Genomic DNA, 18,601 nt, shown 5'->3' with positions numbered 1-18,601 from the left:
GGCCAAAATCAGCACTGCAGTACTCCATTACTCACTGCCATCGAGATACGGTCCCTCAAATTTATCACCATCTTCTACTTTAACATGTTGAGCCAGTTTTCAATCCAGTTAGCGAACGTAATCTATGAACCTCAAATCATACAAACATTTTGCATGTCAAGTTCTGATTTGTCCCATTTTAAACATATTGGCTGTGGCAAAGTTCCATTCATCCATCACTCCTGCACTCACTGACCTCAGTTGGCTCCCAGTCAAGTAGCACCTTGATTTCACAATCCTCATTCTTATTTTCAAGTCCTCTCGTATCTCTGGACTCTCCTCCAGCCCACAATATAAGAATGGAGGAAATAAGAACAGGGTTAGATCGTATGGCCACTCGACCCTGCCCAACCATCAATAAAATCACAGCTGATCTGATTTCAGTCCCACTTTCTTGCCTGTTCCCCATAACCCTCGACTCCTCTATTGTTCAAGAATCCCCAGTTCTAGATTCCCCCACAAGGGGAAACCTCCTTTCGGCATCTGCCCTACCAAACACCTTCCGAGATATCTGCTTATATCTAATCCTGGCCTCTTGAGCACCTCTGATTTTAATTGGGGTGAGCGCTGGAGTATGCATTGAGATCGAAGATCAGCCACGTTCACACTGAATGGCGAAGAAGGCTGGATGGATCGAATGCTCAACTCCTCCTATTTTCTATGTTTCTATTTAGTCCATTTGTGATCATGCATTCAGCTGCCTAAGACCTAAGCTCTGGGATTCCCTCTCTGAACCTCTCTGACTCTCTACTTCTCTCTCCTCCGTTGACACTTCCTAAAACCTACCTCTTTGAATAAGCTTTTGGCCATCGGCCCTAATATCTCTTCATGTGGTGTCTTAATGTCACCGAATAATTGCAACACAGAAGGGGGCCATTCAGCCGTGCCAGCCCATACCAGCTCTAGAAGACTCATTCCTTTGCTCTCACTCCCTGTAGCTCTGCAAATTATTTTTCCCTTCGAAAGAGAACTGGATAAACTTGCAACTGAATATGCCTCCACTGCGTTGTCAGAGCCTCATAAAGCCCTTGTGACCATGGGACATTATATTGTGTTAGAGGCGCTACATAAATACAAGCTGTTGTGATGGTCGTTCTTGATAGCAGCTTTTTCTAGAGGCTCCTGTAACTCCTTGTTAGAACTGCAGAGGACGATTAAACCTTATGCGGCTTTGATGTCGTTGACCACATAGTAGATGCTATCCCAGGATTTAAGTCGCAATTGTGACCTCCCTCTTTGACACATAAATGATAAGTTAGAGTAAGGTGCCTGGTTCACATGATTATATTGAGCTACACATCCCCTGTGAATACAGTTGACATGAGGTCAGATTTGGATCAAAGCCTGTTTGGTTAGGATTTCAGTTCTTCCAGCCTAGTGTATTCCACTTGATTATTATTCATTATTAGTCATTTTATGTATAAGGATGCCTGAAGATTGAACGATGAAAAATGGCAGGCTTGTACCAGATTTATAATTGTAAGTGGAAGCTTGTCTGCGGTGGAAAGTAATAAACTTGCTCGGACAGTTATGCTAGAGTTTCTTCTGTCTGTACTGAATCATCACGTGGAATTTTCCCAAATTGTTGGCGCAGGAGAGAAAACTGGTGTGATGTTCGCAGGCTCCACAGCTGGCGTTTCTCACTCTATTGAACGACACTGTGCATTTTAAAAGGAGAAGCAAGAATCAGACAGTCAGCTGGAGGGGCGAGGCCTGAATACGCTGGCAAGCCCAGGAAAAAGACTCCCCGACCTCCGACTTAAATAAAAAGCCCCCTCCCTTCACCACAACACCAACATAGGGGCATCCCCCCCACCGCAACGTAAACATTGGGGCTCACCCCGACCCCACTCCTCACAAGCATCGACGCTCTCTCCACTCCCCACCCACCCACCATCCGAGTATTGGGGTTCTCCCCACCTCCTCCCACACCAAAGTGGAATCCCAGAGGGCCCACTCCTTATAGTGCCAACTGCCGCCCTGGCACAGCCAACCTGGCAGTGCTCGCTGACGCAAATCCCGTTCTTGGCTACACGTGAGATTTAGGCGCCATTACGGAATTTGCGCCCGCGATGTAAAGGACCGCTAAATCACGGTCTTCCTTTCACCAGTCAGGGAGGTCAGAACTTGCATACCCAGATCCCAAGATTCCGAAGGGAACAACGTGGGTCACGCTTGTTTTCTTTTCCAATTCGTTTCTTTCTTTCTCTCACTGCACCTTTTGGATAAGATGTTAATTCAAGTCCCCCTCCACACACTCAGGTGGGAGGAAAAGACCCGAGATTGGGTGAAAACGAGAGGAGTTGTGCTGGTGTCCTGGCTGGTGTTTATCTCTCGGATAAAACGTTAAAAGCAAAATGATCTGGTTATTTATCTCTCTGATTTTTTTTTGTTAGTTTAATGTGCTCAAGTCAACAATGTGCATTTGCTTATATTACAAAAATAATCATCTTTATTAGTTTCACAAGTAGGTTTTCATTAACAATGCAGTGAAGTTACTGTGAAAATCCCCTAGTCACCACACTCCGGCACCTGTTCGGGTACACGGAGGGAGAATTGAGAATGTCCAATTCACCTAACAGCACGTCTTTCGGGACTTGTGGGAGGAAACCGGAGCACCCGGAGGAAACCCACGCAGACACGGCGAGAACGTGCAGACTCCGCACAGACAGTGACCCAAGCCGGTAATCGAACCCGGGACCCTAGCGCTGTGAAGCAACAGCGCTAACCATTGTGCCACCATGTCGCCCTTTGACTAAACTGCAAATAGTACTTGATTAACTGCAAACTGCTTTGCGGCATTCCGAGAATGTGACATGCTGTATGAATGCAAATTATTTTCATCCTTTTTCTCTCTTCCTCCCCCCCCCCCCACTAACCTGAAATGCAACCGTATCTGATTCAGATCCATCCTTTCCGACTGTTGATGCCCATGGCCTACATTTTCTGTTATTTAAAACAGGCATTTTAGTTGATCCAGTTTCGGCAAGGCAAGTTAGTAAGCTTCATGTGGACCAACCTTATTTGGCTTGGCATAAGGACAGGACTGCACTCAGACCGCTTTCTAAGTTCCTCCCCAAGGGGGTCTCAGTATTTTATGTTACATAGGACTTACAATCCCCTCCTTTTATCAAGCCCCTTATGCTTCAGAAGTAGATCTTAGATTCCACTTTGCGGATGTAAGGAAAGATCTGTTTTTTCATCAGCAGCTGAATTCATATGAAATTCAAGACAACTAATTCAAATCTTATGGGGCAAGGATCCTTGGAAATCCTGCCATGAAACTGGGATTAGCAAACTAAGTTGTGCAGTCCTCGCTTTACTGGTACCATCTGGTGGGCTGCCTGCATGGAGTCTCGTGGCACCATCGCATTCAGGGTTACCGAAAAGCACAGTTTAAAATAGTTATTATTTCGGAAGCTATTTGTGAAATGCTGCTCGAGATGCATGTCGAAGCATGCTAATGTTTTTGTAATCTTTGTTACTGTCACAAGTAGGCTTACATTAACACTGCAATGAAGTTACTGTGAAAATCCTGCCTCGTGCTAAAGATGATGGTTATTAATTGAAGGGAACTTTTAGAATAAATAAAATGCAGCAGTGAGCATTCAATGGAATGTTAACACCTCTCTGACTCTGCATTTTAGACCGTTTTTGAACAATATTGGCCTGTTTTAAATTAAAGAAATACATTTTCCATGCTACAAGCTCCCGAAACGCAAATTAAGTTTTACAAAATAATGGACAGCTCCAACTGAAATAATGAGCTGTCACTTATTATCAGCAGAGACATCTAGCGGATAAATACAGGGTAATAACGGGTGGATAGGAAAGATTCTGTTTTTTTCTGAGGGAAAAAGAACATTCCTTTTTTCTTATCACAGTAAACGATTCCACCTTGAGGGGTGATTTACCAGATAAATTACTTACCTTGTGTACAATTCCCAAATTCTTTGAGCTGTTATCATCTAGATTCTGTGGGGCTTTTTTCATGTTTCACTTCTGTTCCATGATGGGTGGCATGGTAGCACAGCAGTTAGCACAGTTGCTTCACAGCCTCAGGGTCCCAGGTTCGATTCCCGGCTTAGGTCGCTGTCTGTGTGGAGTCTGCACATCCTCCCCGTGTGTGCGTGGGTTTCCTCCGGGTGCTCCGGTTTCCTCCCACAGTCTAAAGAAGAAATGAAATGAAAATCGCTTATTGTCACGAGTAGGCTTCAATGAAGTTACTGTGAAAAGCCCCTAGTCTCCACATTCCGGCGCCTGTTCGGGGAGGCTAGTACGGGAATCGAACCGTGCTGCTGGCCTGTCTTGGTCTGCATTAAAAGCCAGTGATTTAGCCCAGTGTGCTAAACCAGTCCAGGTTAGGTGGATTGGCCATAATAAATTGCCCCTTAATGTCCCAAAAAATAGGTTAGGTGGGGTTACTTGGGTTATGGGGACAGGGTGGAGGCGTGGGCTTAAGTAGGGTGCTCTTTCCAAGGGCTGGTACTCGATGGGCCCAATGTCCTCCTTCTGCACTGTAAATTCTACGATTCAATGAAAATTGGACATCTGCTTTGATTAACCCAAACATATCCTCCACACCCTCCACCACCAGTTTATATGTTATGTTTATGTGAAGCTTTGATAATAAAAAGACTACATTACCGAGTTGCGACGTGCTTACATGATGTATGGAAGGGTGAGTCACTTACCTGTGATATCAGTGTTTGGAAATGAACTGAAGCTCTGAGAGATTTTGCCAGCTGGGTATCCGGACTATAGCTGTAATACATGGGTTGGAATAACGGCATTATTTTATTTGTCTTTTTCTTCTAGTATTAGACGTCACCAAGAACGAAGGGCAATTTTGACACCAGTTTTGACAGATTTCAGTGTACGAGTAACAGCTGCCCCTGCTATCCTTTTCACAAAACAGATCTCGCCAGAGAATGCGCAGACTGAGGTCAGTAATCAAGAATTTTAATAAATGTATGATCTTAGTAGTGATACAGCAGCGCGTTTGCCATCTGAACTGATAGATTTGACAATTGCTACAACATGGTGAAAAATGTCCTCTTTTTTTCATTTTGTTTCCGCTTCAAGTGAGGCACCATGAGGTTCACCACCACCTTCCCAAGGGCAATTTGGGATGGACAATAAATGCTGGACTAGCCACCGATGTGAAGGAATTCCTGTGAAAGATTTTTTTTTAATTGTCAAAGCTCTGTTTTAGCTGTCAGATTAGTTCCTGATCTCTTTCAGGTCAACTTAGAGTGAATCTCTTTTTCTTTTGGAGTGGGTACTTTTTCTTTTGCCACATTGGGTAGTGTGAATCTGGAGCTGACTTCCTCAAAAACTGCTGTCGAGGCAGTCAACTGAAAAATCTAAAACTGAGATTGATAGGCAAGGATATTGACGGGTATGGAATCCAGGCAGGCAGTTCGAGCTAAGATACAGATCAACCACGACATGGGGAGGCAGTGGTGTAGTGGTACTTTCACTGGACTAGTAATCCAGAGACCCAGGGTAATGCTCTGGGGAACTGGGTTCGAATCCCACCAGGGCAGTGAAATCATCTGGTACACTAATGTCCCTTAGGGAAGAAAATCTGCTGTCCTTACCTGGTCTGGTCTACATGTGAGTCCAGACCCACAGCAATGTGGTTGACTCTTAAATGCCCTCCGGGGTGGGCAATGAATGTTGGCCCAGCCAACGACGCTCACATCCCATGGACGAATAAAAAAAAATTGAAAGGCAAACAGACTTGTTGAATAGCCTCCTTCTGTTCCAATAGAAACTTATTGTTGAAGTCTGACAAAACTTGCCATCAGTTAGGAGTTACAGGACTGATGTTAAATTGGGTTCACATTAGATGTGACTGTAAACTAATTTTGGTGTTCTTGTATGAGGTGTTTGTGTTTGTGCACCATACTGGAAGTCGAGTTGTTTATGATTTGTGTACTGTACTCTGCAGGAAATTGTAGTGTGCGGCCATTCATTGGAAGTCAACGTAACTACAAATCTGGACTTATTTCTCAGCGTAGCTCAAGTTCAGCTCTTACAGGAGTTGGTGCAAGCCAATATGCTTGGATTGGAGCTCGGAGATCCAACAACAGAGGTAATCCCACATCTAATTTAAATTTTCAAATTTTCCGTCTTGGAGAAATAATTAGAAAGGGTCGAAAAAAAACCTTGGCACAACTGTAAATAAGGAATGAAAAAATGTGTCCATAACAGGTTAACTGTGTTCCGTCAACAGCAAACCCAAGAAGGTGTGAACCGCACGTTGAATAAAATTTTGCAATGTTGGGTAGGATTTTCCGGCCTGCCTGCTATGGGACTGAACATTCCCGCTCAAAGTCAGCGGATCTTTTGCTGGTCCCGTCAAATTTTCTGTCTGGTCCACAGCAAGCGGGATCGCAAAATTGCGCCCGTAGAAACAAGCCACTCAACGGGACTCTGTGCTGGCATTTCTGCTTCACACGGTCCTCAATATTATTAAAGAACTTTAACCATTTGTCATTTGCGCATTTCTTGAAGGTCTGAAGTCACATGAATACTAGTTGTTAGCATTTCAAAAGCCAATGCATAAAAAAGCACAGGCAACAAAGAGGTTCCCTGCTGAATAGTGCAATGGAAATGCAATCTCATTAGGGACAACTGATGTACAGGGTTGGGAGGTAAACAGTGGTCTTTTAAACTACAGCTGACATTAGAAAAAAATGAAAAATAACAGATTATGCCTCACAGGATATCACATTACTATCTCAGGCTGTGTGCATGGTTTTATTTTGGAAGCCAGAATGCAACTAGGGAATCAAAGCACCAATCTAGTTCACAGATTGTATTGTTGAATTTTAATTGGAAGGGGAAAGTCATCTGAAATATAGAACAGTTTTCTGTCATTGAACAAATTATATTTTTAAGTATCCTGGACGGAATTCTCCCCCTCCCTCACGATGCGTAGGTGAATCGCCGGGGAGCCGCGCGTGTCCCGCCACGCTGTCCCGAGCGGCTGAGCGAGGATTCTCCGGCCCGGATGGACCGAGCGGCCTGCCCAATACGACGGGTTCCCGCTGGCGCCGTCCACGCCTGGTCGCTGCCCACGGGAACAGCGTGGGAACGCTGGGGGGGGGGGGGGGCCTATGGGGGGCGAGGGGGGGTTCCTGCACCGGGGGGGGGCCTCAAATGGGGTCTGGCCCGCGATCGGTTAATTATATTTCAAGCAGAAGGAAGCAGTGACCTGCGTCTTGAATTCAGAGAGAAGGCCAAAGGCTGTTTTGGCTGGTGATTGCCGACTGACCAGCATCAGGGATGACTCGGTTTGACTGATTTGGCTGATGACCAATGAACTGGCCCAAAAGGCTGTGCTCTGCCCGGTAACAGGTGGTGATTAGATATCGCAGTGGAATGTTTTCCAGAGTGACGAGGTTCCATTTTTTGGTTTCACTTTTGATTTCGGCAGTACGGAGGAAAAAGATCCAGCTGAATCCTCTCCAGAATGTTGTTGCTAAACCTCTTCAAATAAGATCCAGCTAAATATCTCTACAATATGTCTGTGGGTGTTGCATTCCTAAAGGCAGGGCTTGAAGGCAGGCCACAAACTGAGAGCAAAGTCTGATGAAATTGGAACCCGGGGCGAAATTCTCCGTTATCGGCGGAAAGTCCGCCGATCGGCGCAAAAAACGGCGCAAATCCGACTTGCGTCACATCGGAAAAATGGGTCGAAAGTCTGCGGCCCGAAATGGGCTAGCAGCGACGTAACGGGATCCGCGCTTGCGCAGTGGTTCACGCCGTGCAGCGTCATACGCGCCGCACGGCGTGACGGCTCATAAGGCCGCGCTGCTCCCCCCACCCGACCGGAACACCCGACTGGATGGCTGGCCGCCGCTCAGCCCCGAGGTTCGAGTCACGGGATGTGGAGGCGCTCCTGGACGCGGTGGAGCAGAGGAGGGACGCCCTGTAACCTGGGCACGGCCGCAGAGTTGCCCCACGCCACAGCCGGCGTCTGTGGAGGGAAGTGGCAGAGGCCGTCACCGCTGTGGCCCTGACACCACGAACAGGCACCCAGTGCCACAAGAAGGTGAACGACCTCGTCAGAGCAGGCAATGTGAGCCTCCCCCATATCCCCACTCCCCCATATCCCCCCTCCCCATATCCCCCCTCCCCCAGATCCCCCCTCCCCCATATCCCCCCTCCCCATATCCCCCTCCCCCATATCCCCCTCCCCCATATCCCCCCTCTCCCATATACCCCCCTCCCCCATATCCCCCCTCCCCCATATCCCCCCTCCCCCATATCCCCCTCCCCCATATCCCCCCTCCCCCATATCCCCCCTCCCCATATCCCCCCTCCTCCATATCCTCCCCTCCCCCATATCCCCCCTCCCCCATATCCCCCCTCCCCCATATTCCCCCTCCCCCATATCCCCCCTCCCCCATATCCCCCCTCCCCCATATTCCCCCTCCCCCATATCCCCCTCCCCATATCCCCCTCCCCCATATCCCCCTCCCCCATATCCCCCCTCCCCATATCCCACCTCCCCCATATCCCTCCTCCCCCATATCCCCCCTCCCCCATATCCCCCCTCCCCCATATCCCCCCTCCCCAATATCCCCCCTCCCCAATATCCCCCCTCCCCAATATCCCCCCTCCCCATATCCCCCCTCCCCCATATCCCCCCTCCCCCATATCCCCCATCCCCATATCCCCCTCCCCCATATCCCCCCTCCCCATATCCCCCCTCCCCCATATCCCCCTCCCCCATATCCCCCCTCCCCCATATCCCACCTCCCCCATATCCCACCTCCCCCATATCCCCCTCCCCCATATCCCCCCCTCCCCCATATCCCCCCCTCCCCAATATCCCCAAGTGAATCCAGCCCTAACCTTAACCTCTGCAATGCACGCGCAACCGATGGCGTGCATTCATATACCTGCCTAACAGTGTTGCCTTTTACCCCTGCCACCCTCCTCCCACAGGATAAGCGCGCACACAACAATAGGGAGCATGTGAGGACTGGAGGAGGCCCCGCTGATGAGAGGCCACTGACCGAACACGAGGAAAGGGCCCTGGAACTGGCTGGCGGACCTGACGACAGGGAGGTTGCTGATGCAGAGGTCGGTGGCGTAGTAGCAAGTGAGCCACCGACAGCCCGTCCCCATATCCCCCCTCCCCTATATCCCCCTCCCCCATATCACCTGATCACTGCCTGATGTCTAACCATGCATGCTTCATTGTGTATCGCAGGACCAAACGTCCAGGCACCCATCCCCGCAGATGCAGACCGCCCGCAGGATGCCCCTCGGAGGCCACAGGAGACGGAGAGACACGAACCCTCCAGCATGCGACGCCCGCAGGATGCCCCTCGGAGGCCACGGGAGACGGAGAGACTCGGACCCTCCAGCATGCGACGCCCGCAGGATGCCCCTCGGAGGCCACGGGAGAAGGAGAGACCTGGAGCAACAGGGAGACGACACCCCCGTCACGTGCCGGAGCGACCACCCAGCGACGAGGGGGGCAGCCACAGGCCCCCGTCACATCCGAGCCAGGACACCACTACCCAGGACACCCCTACCCGGGACAGCACTACCCAGGAAGACGAAATACCGGACAATGACTCAGAGTGGATGGGTGGAGACGAACCCCCACCCCAAAGTGCCATGGACTCAGAGTGGGACGAAGAGCACGACACAACGCCACTGCTGTCACCAACACCCTCCACCATCGCAGAAACACTCACCTCGGTTGGGCACTTTAGTGATGAGGCGTCTGGTACACTCACTGGTGCGCACAATACAGCCGTCCCGGTACAGCAGGTGGAGGTAGGAGCAGCAGAGGGGCCGGGCGGTCGGAGGGCAGCCCATCCCAAGCGAACATCTGCCGCCCAGATGGATCCCGGGTTCCTGGAGTTACCACACCCACACATAGATCCGATGCAACCACCGACCCGGAGACGAGCGAAGAGGGTGACGGGCGGCTTGCGGCGGCTGCAGTCGCAGGTGGAGGAGTCCACCCGCTTCCAGGAGCTGGGAGTGGTGCCGGTCATGCGTGCCACCCAAGCTGACACCGCACGGGTGGCGTCCGCGGTGGAGGCAATGGGTGCGACGGTGTCAGACATGGGGAACGGTTTGCGAGGCCTGGGGCTTTCCGTGCAGGCGGCGTCTGTGGCCCAGGAAATGGCTGCCCTCTCACAGGAGGCCATGAGCCAGTGCCAGCGCCAGATGGCAGAGGCGCTCAACGCCATAGCCCAGTCTCTGCAGGCCATAGCCCAGTCTCTGCAGGCCATGGCCCAGTCTCAGCAGGCCATGGCCCAGTCTCTGCAGGCCATCGCTGAGGGCGTCGGCGCCAGTGGCCATGTGCGAGCCGGCGTCGCACTGTCACAGACAGGGTTTGCCAACCCCCTGGGCTCCATGGCTGCAAACCTGCAGACCCCTGTCGATACCAGCACGGGCCTCCAGGACTGGCAGCGCCAGATGTCGGGGGGGCGTCGGATGGCCAGTCCGTTCGCATCCCCCACCCATGTAGAGGCCTGGGGGCCATCGGGCACCCCGAGGGAGGAGGAGGTGGTGTGGTCCGTCCCGGCTCCCTCTGTAGGGGAGGTCCCGGAACACCGCGACACCTCGGACTCCCCCCCCCCCCCCCTTCCGTCCCAGGTGCATCGGGTGGGCAACGGGCAGGACAGGCTGGCAGCTCGCCATCCCAGTCGCCGGGCCGCAGCCTGGCCCATCTAGGCCAGGACGCCCCAGGAAACGGCCGCCAAAGGGATCCAGTGTCAGAGGGCAGGAATCACAGGAGTCCACCTCCAGTTCTGCTGTACCATCTGGGGAACCACGTAGACGTAGTCAAAGGGCCCGTAAGGCCAAACAATTAGACACTGAGTAAGTTGGCACGGGTGCAGGGCACAGATGAGTTTTAGGGGCTAGGGCACGTGCATGAACTCCTTTGGTTATTAAAGTCAATGTTACACCTACAGAAGCTGCCTTTGTGTTCTGTCCAAAGCGTGCGGGGGTGTCATGTACGTTGAGCGCAAGTGTGTGTGTGAGGGGTGGTCTTACCTCAACCCCAGGTGAGTCTGCCCCCTTCCCCCTGGGCCGCCATCAACATCCCCCGGGCAGAGGACCGGACCGTGCGCTGCAGTGTCACAGCCGCATGCAGGGATGGTCCGGGTGGATGGTGGTACTGTGGCCATGGGTCAGACATAGTCCAACGATGTAGAGCCAGGAGCTCACCGCAGGGCGGGTTGTCATCATCCTCCATGGCCTGCAATAGACACGCGTCCACCCGCAACTGTGTGAGCCCGGCCCGTTGTGCCGCAGGTGGATCGGCAATGGAGGGGGGGGTGGTGTGCATGCGGGTGGGGTGGGTGGGGTTGGGGAGGGGGGTGAGGGTGCTGGGTGGGTGGATGGGTGGGGGGTGTGGGTGGTCGGCTGTTGCCATTGGGTGCGGTCTGTGGCCATACTACCCGATTCCCACGCCCATCTAGTCAGTGAAGCGGGCGGCTATCAGTCTGTCCCGTGCCCGCTGGGCCAGCCGGTAATGGTGGACGGCCACACGCCTGTGTCTACCCCGTCTGCCCTGACCATTACCCCCATCCCCCTCATCTGGGGAGGACTGCGCCTCTTCCTGCTGCTCCTCCACTCCGCCCTCCTCTGCCTGCGGCACATCGCCCCTCTGCTGGGCTATGTTGTGCAGGACGCAGCACACCACAATGATGCGGCCGACCCTATCTGACCGATACTGGAGGGCGCCCCCAGAGAGGTCCAGGCACCTGAAACGCATCTTCAGCACGCCAAAGCACCTCTCGATCACTCCCCTTGTCGCTACATGGGCATCATTGTAGCGGTTCTCCGCCTCATTGCGTGGCCTCCGTATAGGCGTCATCAGCCACGATCGCAATGGGTAGCCCCTGTCGCCCAGCAACCAGCCCCTCAGCTGGGGATGGCGTCCCTCGTACATGCCGGGGATGGATGACCACGACAACACGTATGAGTCGTGTTCGCTGCCTGGGTAACGGGCGCAGACGTGCAGGATCATCATGCGGTGGTCGCAGACTACCTGTATGTTCATCGAATAGGTCCCCTTCCTATTGGTGAACACGGCCCTGTTATCTGCAGGTGGCTGCACGACGACGTGCATCCCATCGATTGCGCCCTGGACCATGGGGAACCCGGCCACGGCAGAGAAGCCCACGGCCCGGGCATCTTGGCTGGCCCGGTCCACGGGGAAGCGGATGTAGCGGTGCGCCATGGCATATAGGGCATCTGTCACTGCCTGGATGCACCGATGCACCGATATGCCGGACAGGTCCCCACTCGGTGCCTGGAATGGCCCCGTTGCATAAAAGTTCAGGGCCACCGTAACCTTGACGGACACGGGGAGAGGGTGTCCCCCGCCAGTGCCACGCGGTGACAGGTGTGCCAGCAGGTGGCAGATGTGTGCCACGGTTTCCCGCCTCATTCGGAGTCTCCTCCTGCATTCCCGGTCCGTGGGGTCCTGGTATGACTGCCGGGGCCGGTACACACGGGGCGCCATCGGGTGCCTCCGTTGCCGTGGGGCCGCGACGTCCTCCTCCCCCTCCTCGTCCTGTCGGTCAGGTGTCTCTCCAGCCTGGGCGGCTGCCGCCTGTCCCTCTGCGGCAACCTGCGCCGCCTCTCTGGCACGCTCCTCCTCCTCCTCCTCCTCCTCCTCATCCAGGGCAACATAGACATGAGCGGCTGCCGCCACGGCGGCCAACATCGCTGGATGATCGGAAAACATGACGGCCTGGTGGGGGGGGAGGGGAACGACGACATGTCATCATTGCCCATATCCCCTCCTCCCCCCAGCCAGGTGGCATGGACCGCATGGGTCCAACTGTTGGAGGCTGGCACCTGGCCAGGTGGACCAACTCACTTGCCCTCGCATCCCCCTCCCCGGCACGGACCCCCCCCCATCCCCCTCCCCGGCACGGACCACCCCCCAACCTCCACCCCGGCACGGACGCCCCCCCCCAACCGCCACCCCAGCACGGACCCCCCCCCCAACCTCCACCCCGGCACGGATCCCCCTCCCCGGCACCGACCCCCCCCCCAACCTCCACCCCGGCACGGACCCCCCCCCCCAACCTCCACCCCGGCACGGACCCCCCCCAACCTCCACCGCGGCACGGACACCCCCATCCCCCTCCCGGCACCGCCCCCCTCCCCAACCTCCACCCCGGCACGGACCCCCCATCCCCGGCACCGACCCCCCACAACCTGCACCCCGGCACGGACCCCCCCCCCCCCAACCTCCACCCCGGCAAGGACCTCCCCCCCCAACCTCCACCCCGGCACGGACCCCCCCTCCCCCCCAACCTCCACCCCTGCACGGAAACCCCATCCCCCTCCCCGGCACCGACCCCCGCCCCCAACCTCCAACCCGGCACGGATCCCCCTCCCCGGCACCGACCCCCCCCTCCAACCTCCACCCCGGCATGGACCCCCCCAACCTCCACCACGGCACGGACCCCCCACCCAACCTCCACCCCGGCACGGACCCCCCATCCCCATCCCCGGCACCGACCCCCCCCAACCTGCACCCCTGCACGGACCCCCCCCCCCCCAACTCCACCCCGGCAAGGACCTCCACCCCAACCTCCACCCCGGCACGGACCCCCCCTCCCCCCCAACCTCACCCCTGCACGGAAACCCCATCCCCGGCACCGACCCCCGCCCCCAACCTCCACCCCGGCACGAATCCCCCTCCCCGGCACCGACCCCCCCCCTCCAACCTCCACCCCGGCATGGACCCCCCCAACCTCCACCACAGCACCGACCCCCCCCCCCAACCTCCACCCCGGCACGGACCCCCCATCCCCATCCCCGGCACCGACCCCCCCCCCCCAACCTCCACCCCGGCACGGACCCCCCCCCCCCCCAACCTCCACCCCGACACGGACCCCCCCCCCCCCAACCTCCACCCCGGCACGGAACCCCATCCCCCTCCCCGGCACCGACCCCGCCCCAACCTCCACCCCGGCACGGACCCCCCATCCCCCTCCCCGGCACCGACCCCCCCCCCCAACCACCACCCCGGCACGGACCCCCCCCCCCCCAACCTCCACCCCGGCACGGACCCCCCCCCAACCTCCAGCCCAGCACCGATCCCCCTCCCCGGCACCGACCCCCCCCCCCAACCTCCACCCTGGCACGGACCCCCCCCATCCCCCTCCCCGGCACGGACCACCCCCCAACCTCCACCCCGGCACGGACCCCCCCCAGCCTCCACCCCAGCACGGACACCCCCAACCTCCACCCCGGCACGGACCCCATCCCCCTCCCCGGCACCGACCCCCCCCCCCACAACCTCCACCCCGGCACGGACCCCCCCCAACCTCCACCCCGGCACGGACCCCCCCCCAACCTCCACCCCGGCACCGACCCCCATCCCCCTCCCCGGCACCGACCCCCCCCCCCCCCCCCCCAACCTCCACCCCGGCACGGACACCCCATCCCCCTCCCCGGCACCGACCCCCCCCTCCAACCTCCACCCCGGCACGGACCCCCCATCCCCGGCACGGACCCCCCCCCAACCTCCACCCCGGCACGGACCCCCCCCCCCCAACCTCCGCCCTGGCACGGGACCCCCCCCCAACCTCCACCCCTGCACGGACCCCCCCCCCAACCTCCACCCCGGCACGGACCCCCCATCCCCCTCCCCGGCACCGACCCTCCCCCAACCTCCACCCCCGGCACGGACCCCCCCATCCCCCTCCCCGGCACTGACCCCCCCCCCCAACCTCCACCCCGGCACGGACCCCTCCCCAACCTCCACCCCGGCACGGACCCCCCATCCCCCTCCCCGGCACCGACCCCCGCCCCCCAACCTCCACCCCGGCACGGACCCCCCACCCCAACCTCCACCGCGACACGGACCCCCCCCCCCCCCAACCTCCACCCGGCATGGACCCCCCCCCGCAACCTCCACCCTGGCACGGCCCCCCCATCCCCCTCCCTGGCACCGACCCCCCCCCCAACCTCCATTCCGGCACGGACCCCCCCATCCCCGGCACCGACCCCCCCCCAACCTCCACCCTGGCACGGACCCCCCCCAACCTCCACCCCGGCACGGACCCCCCCCCCCCCAACCACCACCCCGGCACGGACCCCCCCCAACCTCCACCCCGGCACCGACCCCCCCCCCAACCTCCACCCCGGCACCGACCCCCCCCCCCCAACCTCCACCCCGGCACCGACCCCCCATCCCCCTCCCCGGCACCGACCCCCCCCCCTCCAACCTCCACCCCGGCACGGACCCCCCCAACCTCCAACCCGGCACTGACCCCCCCCCAACCTCCACCCCGGCACGGACCCCCCCCCCAACCTCCACCCCGGCACGGACCCCCCCCAACCTCCACTCCGGCACGGATCCCCCCCAATCTCCACCCCGGCACGGACCCCCCTCCCCAACCTCCACCCCGGCACGGACCCCCCCCCAACCTCCAACCCAGCACGGACCCCCCCCAACCTCCACCAGGCACGGAGCCCCCCCCCCCCAACCTCCACCCCGGCACGGACCTCCCCCCAACCTCCACCCAGGCACGGACCCCCATCCCACTCCCCGGCACCGACCCCCCCCCCCAACCTCCACCCCGGCACAGACCCCCCCCCCCAACCTCCACCTCGGCACGGACCCCCCCCCAACCTCCACCCCGGCACGGACCCCCCCCCCCCCAACCTCCACCCCAGCACCGATCCACCTCCCCGGCACAGACCCCCCCCCCCAACCTCCACCCCGGCACGGACCCCCCCCCATCCCCCTCACCGGCACGGACCACCCCCCAACCTCCACCCCGGCACGGACCCCCCCCCCAACCTCCACCCCAGCACGGACCCCCCCAACCTCCACCCCTGCACGGACCCCCCATCCCTCTCCCCGGCACCGACCCCCCCCCCCCCCCCAACCTCCACCCCGGCACGGACCCCCCCCAACCTCCACCCCGGCACGGACCCCCCATCCCCCTCCCCGGCACCGACCCCCCCCCCCCCCCCCAACCTCCACCCCGGCACAGACACCCCATACCCCTCCCCGGCACCGACCCCCCCCTCCAACCTCCACCCCGGCATGGACCCCCCCCCAACCTCCACCCCGGCACGGACCCCCCATCCCCCTCCCCAGCACCCCCCCCCCCCCCCCAACCTCCACCCCGGCACGGACCCCCCATCCCCGGCACCGACACCCCCCCCCCAACCTCCACCCCGGCACGGACCCCCCCCCCCCCAACCTCCACCCCGGCACGGACCCCCCCCCCCCCCCCAACCTCCACTCCTGCACGGACCCCCCACCCCCCTCCCCGGCACCGACCCCCCACCCAACCTCCACCCCGGCACGAACCCCCCATCCCCCTCCCCGGCACTGACCCCCCCCCCAACCTCCACCCCGGCACAGACCCCCCCCCCAACATCCACCCCGGCACGGACCCCCCCCATCCCCCTCCCCGGCACCGCCCCCCCCAACCTCCACCCCGGCACGGACCCCCCCCCAACCTCCACCGCGACACGGACCCCCCCCCAACCTCCACCACGGCATGGACCCCCCCCAACCTCCACCCCGGCACGGGGCCCCCCATCCCCCCCCCCCGGCACCGACCCCCCCCCAACCACCACCCCGGCACGGACCCCCCCCCCATCCCCCTCCCCGGCACCGACCCCCCCCCAACCTCCATCCTGGCACGGACCCCCCCCCCAACCTCCAACCCGGCACTGACCCCCCCCCAACCTCCACCCCGGCACGGACCCCCCCCCCCCAACCTCCACCCCGGCACGGACCCCCCCCCAACCTCCACCCCGGCACGGACCCCCCCAATCTCCACCCCGGCATGGACCCCCCTCCCCAACCTCCACCCCGGCACGGACCCCCCCCCCCCCCCCCAACCTCCACCCCGGCACGGACCCCCCCCAACCTCCACCCAGGCACGGAGCCCCCCCCCCCCAACCTCCACCCAGGCACGGACCCCCATCCCCCTCCTCGGCACGGACCCCCCCCATCCCCCTCCCCGGCACGGACCCCCTCCCGACACTCCCCTCGGAGCCCAGCCTACTCTAACCACCCCCCCCCCCCCGCCGCACACACACACACACAACCCAAGACACACCTCTCCTCACGTATTCAGATTGCAGCCACGCCATCGCCTGCCCAGAGCCAACCCCCCAGGCCGTCACTCACCTCCACGCTGGTCGGCGTGAACCTGGAGCACAGGGTCACGCCGATGAAAAGGAGGTTTAATTTACGTCGACGTGAACGGTCATCACGTCGACGGGACTTCGGCCCATCCGGAAGGGAGAATATCGGCAGGCCGAAAATCGGCTGCCTTGCGCAGACCCGTGACATTCTCCGACGGCAGCGGCGACATTAACGCCCCGCCGACTTTTCTCCCTTCAGAGACTTCGGCAACCGGCGGGGGCGGGATTCACGGCGGCCAACGGCCATTCTCCGACCCTCTGGGGGGGGGTCGGAGAATGACGCCCCCTGTCTCTCCAGGACAGGAGCGGGATTCGCCGTCCCGCCGAACCCATTTTCTGGTGCGGCGTGCCCCTGCCGGCAACGGGATCCTCTGTCCTGCCAGCCAACCAATGGGGTTCCCATTGTGGGCACCCCACGCCATTGGAAAATCCACGGGCGTGAGTGCATGCTGGCGAAGCGGAGGACCCCACCGATGGAGAATCCCGCCCAAGGACTGTGATTTACAAGCTTACTGTGGCGAAAGCCTGCAGGAAACCATCATCTGAAGTGTTTTTACCCCCTTTTCCCAACCCTCTGTTTTGTGTGTGTAGAGGGTGGGGAGGCAAGTTAAAGTAGGAGTTGGAGGCGGCACGGTGGTACAGTGGTTGGCACTGTTGCCCCACGGCGCCGTGGACCCAGGTATCCCGGCCTGGAGTCACTGTCCATGTGGAGTTTGCACATTTTCTCCATGCCTGCGTGGGTCTCACCCCCACAACCCAAAGATGTGCAGGGTAGGTGGATTGGCCACACTAAATTGCCTCTTAATTGGAAAAAAGTAAGTAGGAGCCAGGTGACTATTAATATTTAACTAACGTATGTGCTGCGTATTTCACCATTGTCCTTGGCACCCGAATCAGCCTCCCCGAACAGGCGCGGAATGTGGCGACTAGGGGCTTTTCACAGTAACTTGATTTGAAGCCTGCTTGTGACAATAAGCGATTTTCATTTTCATTTCATTCAAATAAACTGTAAGTGTTTCAACTTACAAACCTGGGGATTGTAGTTCTAACAAATTTTTATAAGAATTCTTGGTTAATTCACTTGTGTTGTGTCTCCGGGGCATGTGGGATTGGGATTGAGCACGTAACAATATTAACAAACACGCATTATCTGGTCAGTATATTCTGCTTGTGGGAGCTCGCTGACTACAGCTGCATTTTCTGCACTTGAAAAACCACGGGTGGGATTTTCCGGCCGTTCCTGCTGGCAGGATTCCTCTGCCCCCCCCCCCCCCCCGCCCCTTCAGCGACCCCCGCATCGGAGGGTGTGAACAACGGAATCGCCGGTGACAGCGGCGAGACCGAAAGATCCTGCTACCGGGGGGGGGGGGGGGGG

General features: G+C 58.8%; 1 protein-coding gene across 4 annotated transcripts in view; it reads left to right on the top strand.

The window, feature by feature from the left end:
* Window positions 1–18,601, top strand: part of LOC140385858 (intermembrane lipid transfer protein VPS13B-like) — a 1,311,478-nt gene that overhangs the window by 1,029,510 nt on the left and 263,367 nt on the right. For all 4 annotated transcript variants that reach the window (XM_072468452.1, XM_072468451.1, XM_072468450.1 and 1 more), the window contains exons 32-33: window positions 4,858–4,984; window positions 5,996–6,139. In XM_072468452.1, the coding sequence (XP_072324553.1) occupies window positions 4,858–4,984; window positions 5,996–6,139 (271 nt within the window). The remainder of the gene's footprint in view (window positions 1–4,857; window positions 4,985–5,995; window positions 6,140–18,601) is intronic.

Source organism: Scyliorhinus torazame, chromosome 11 (genome assembly GCF_047496885.1).
Source record: "Scyliorhinus torazame isolate Kashiwa2021f chromosome 11, sScyTor2.1, whole genome shotgun sequence".
Taxonomy (NCBI): Eukaryota; Metazoa; Chordata; class Chondrichthyes; order Carcharhiniformes; family Scyliorhinidae; genus Scyliorhinus; species Scyliorhinus torazame.
Note: the sequence above shows the minus strand (reverse complement) of the source record. Positions and strands in the feature narration are given on the sequence as shown.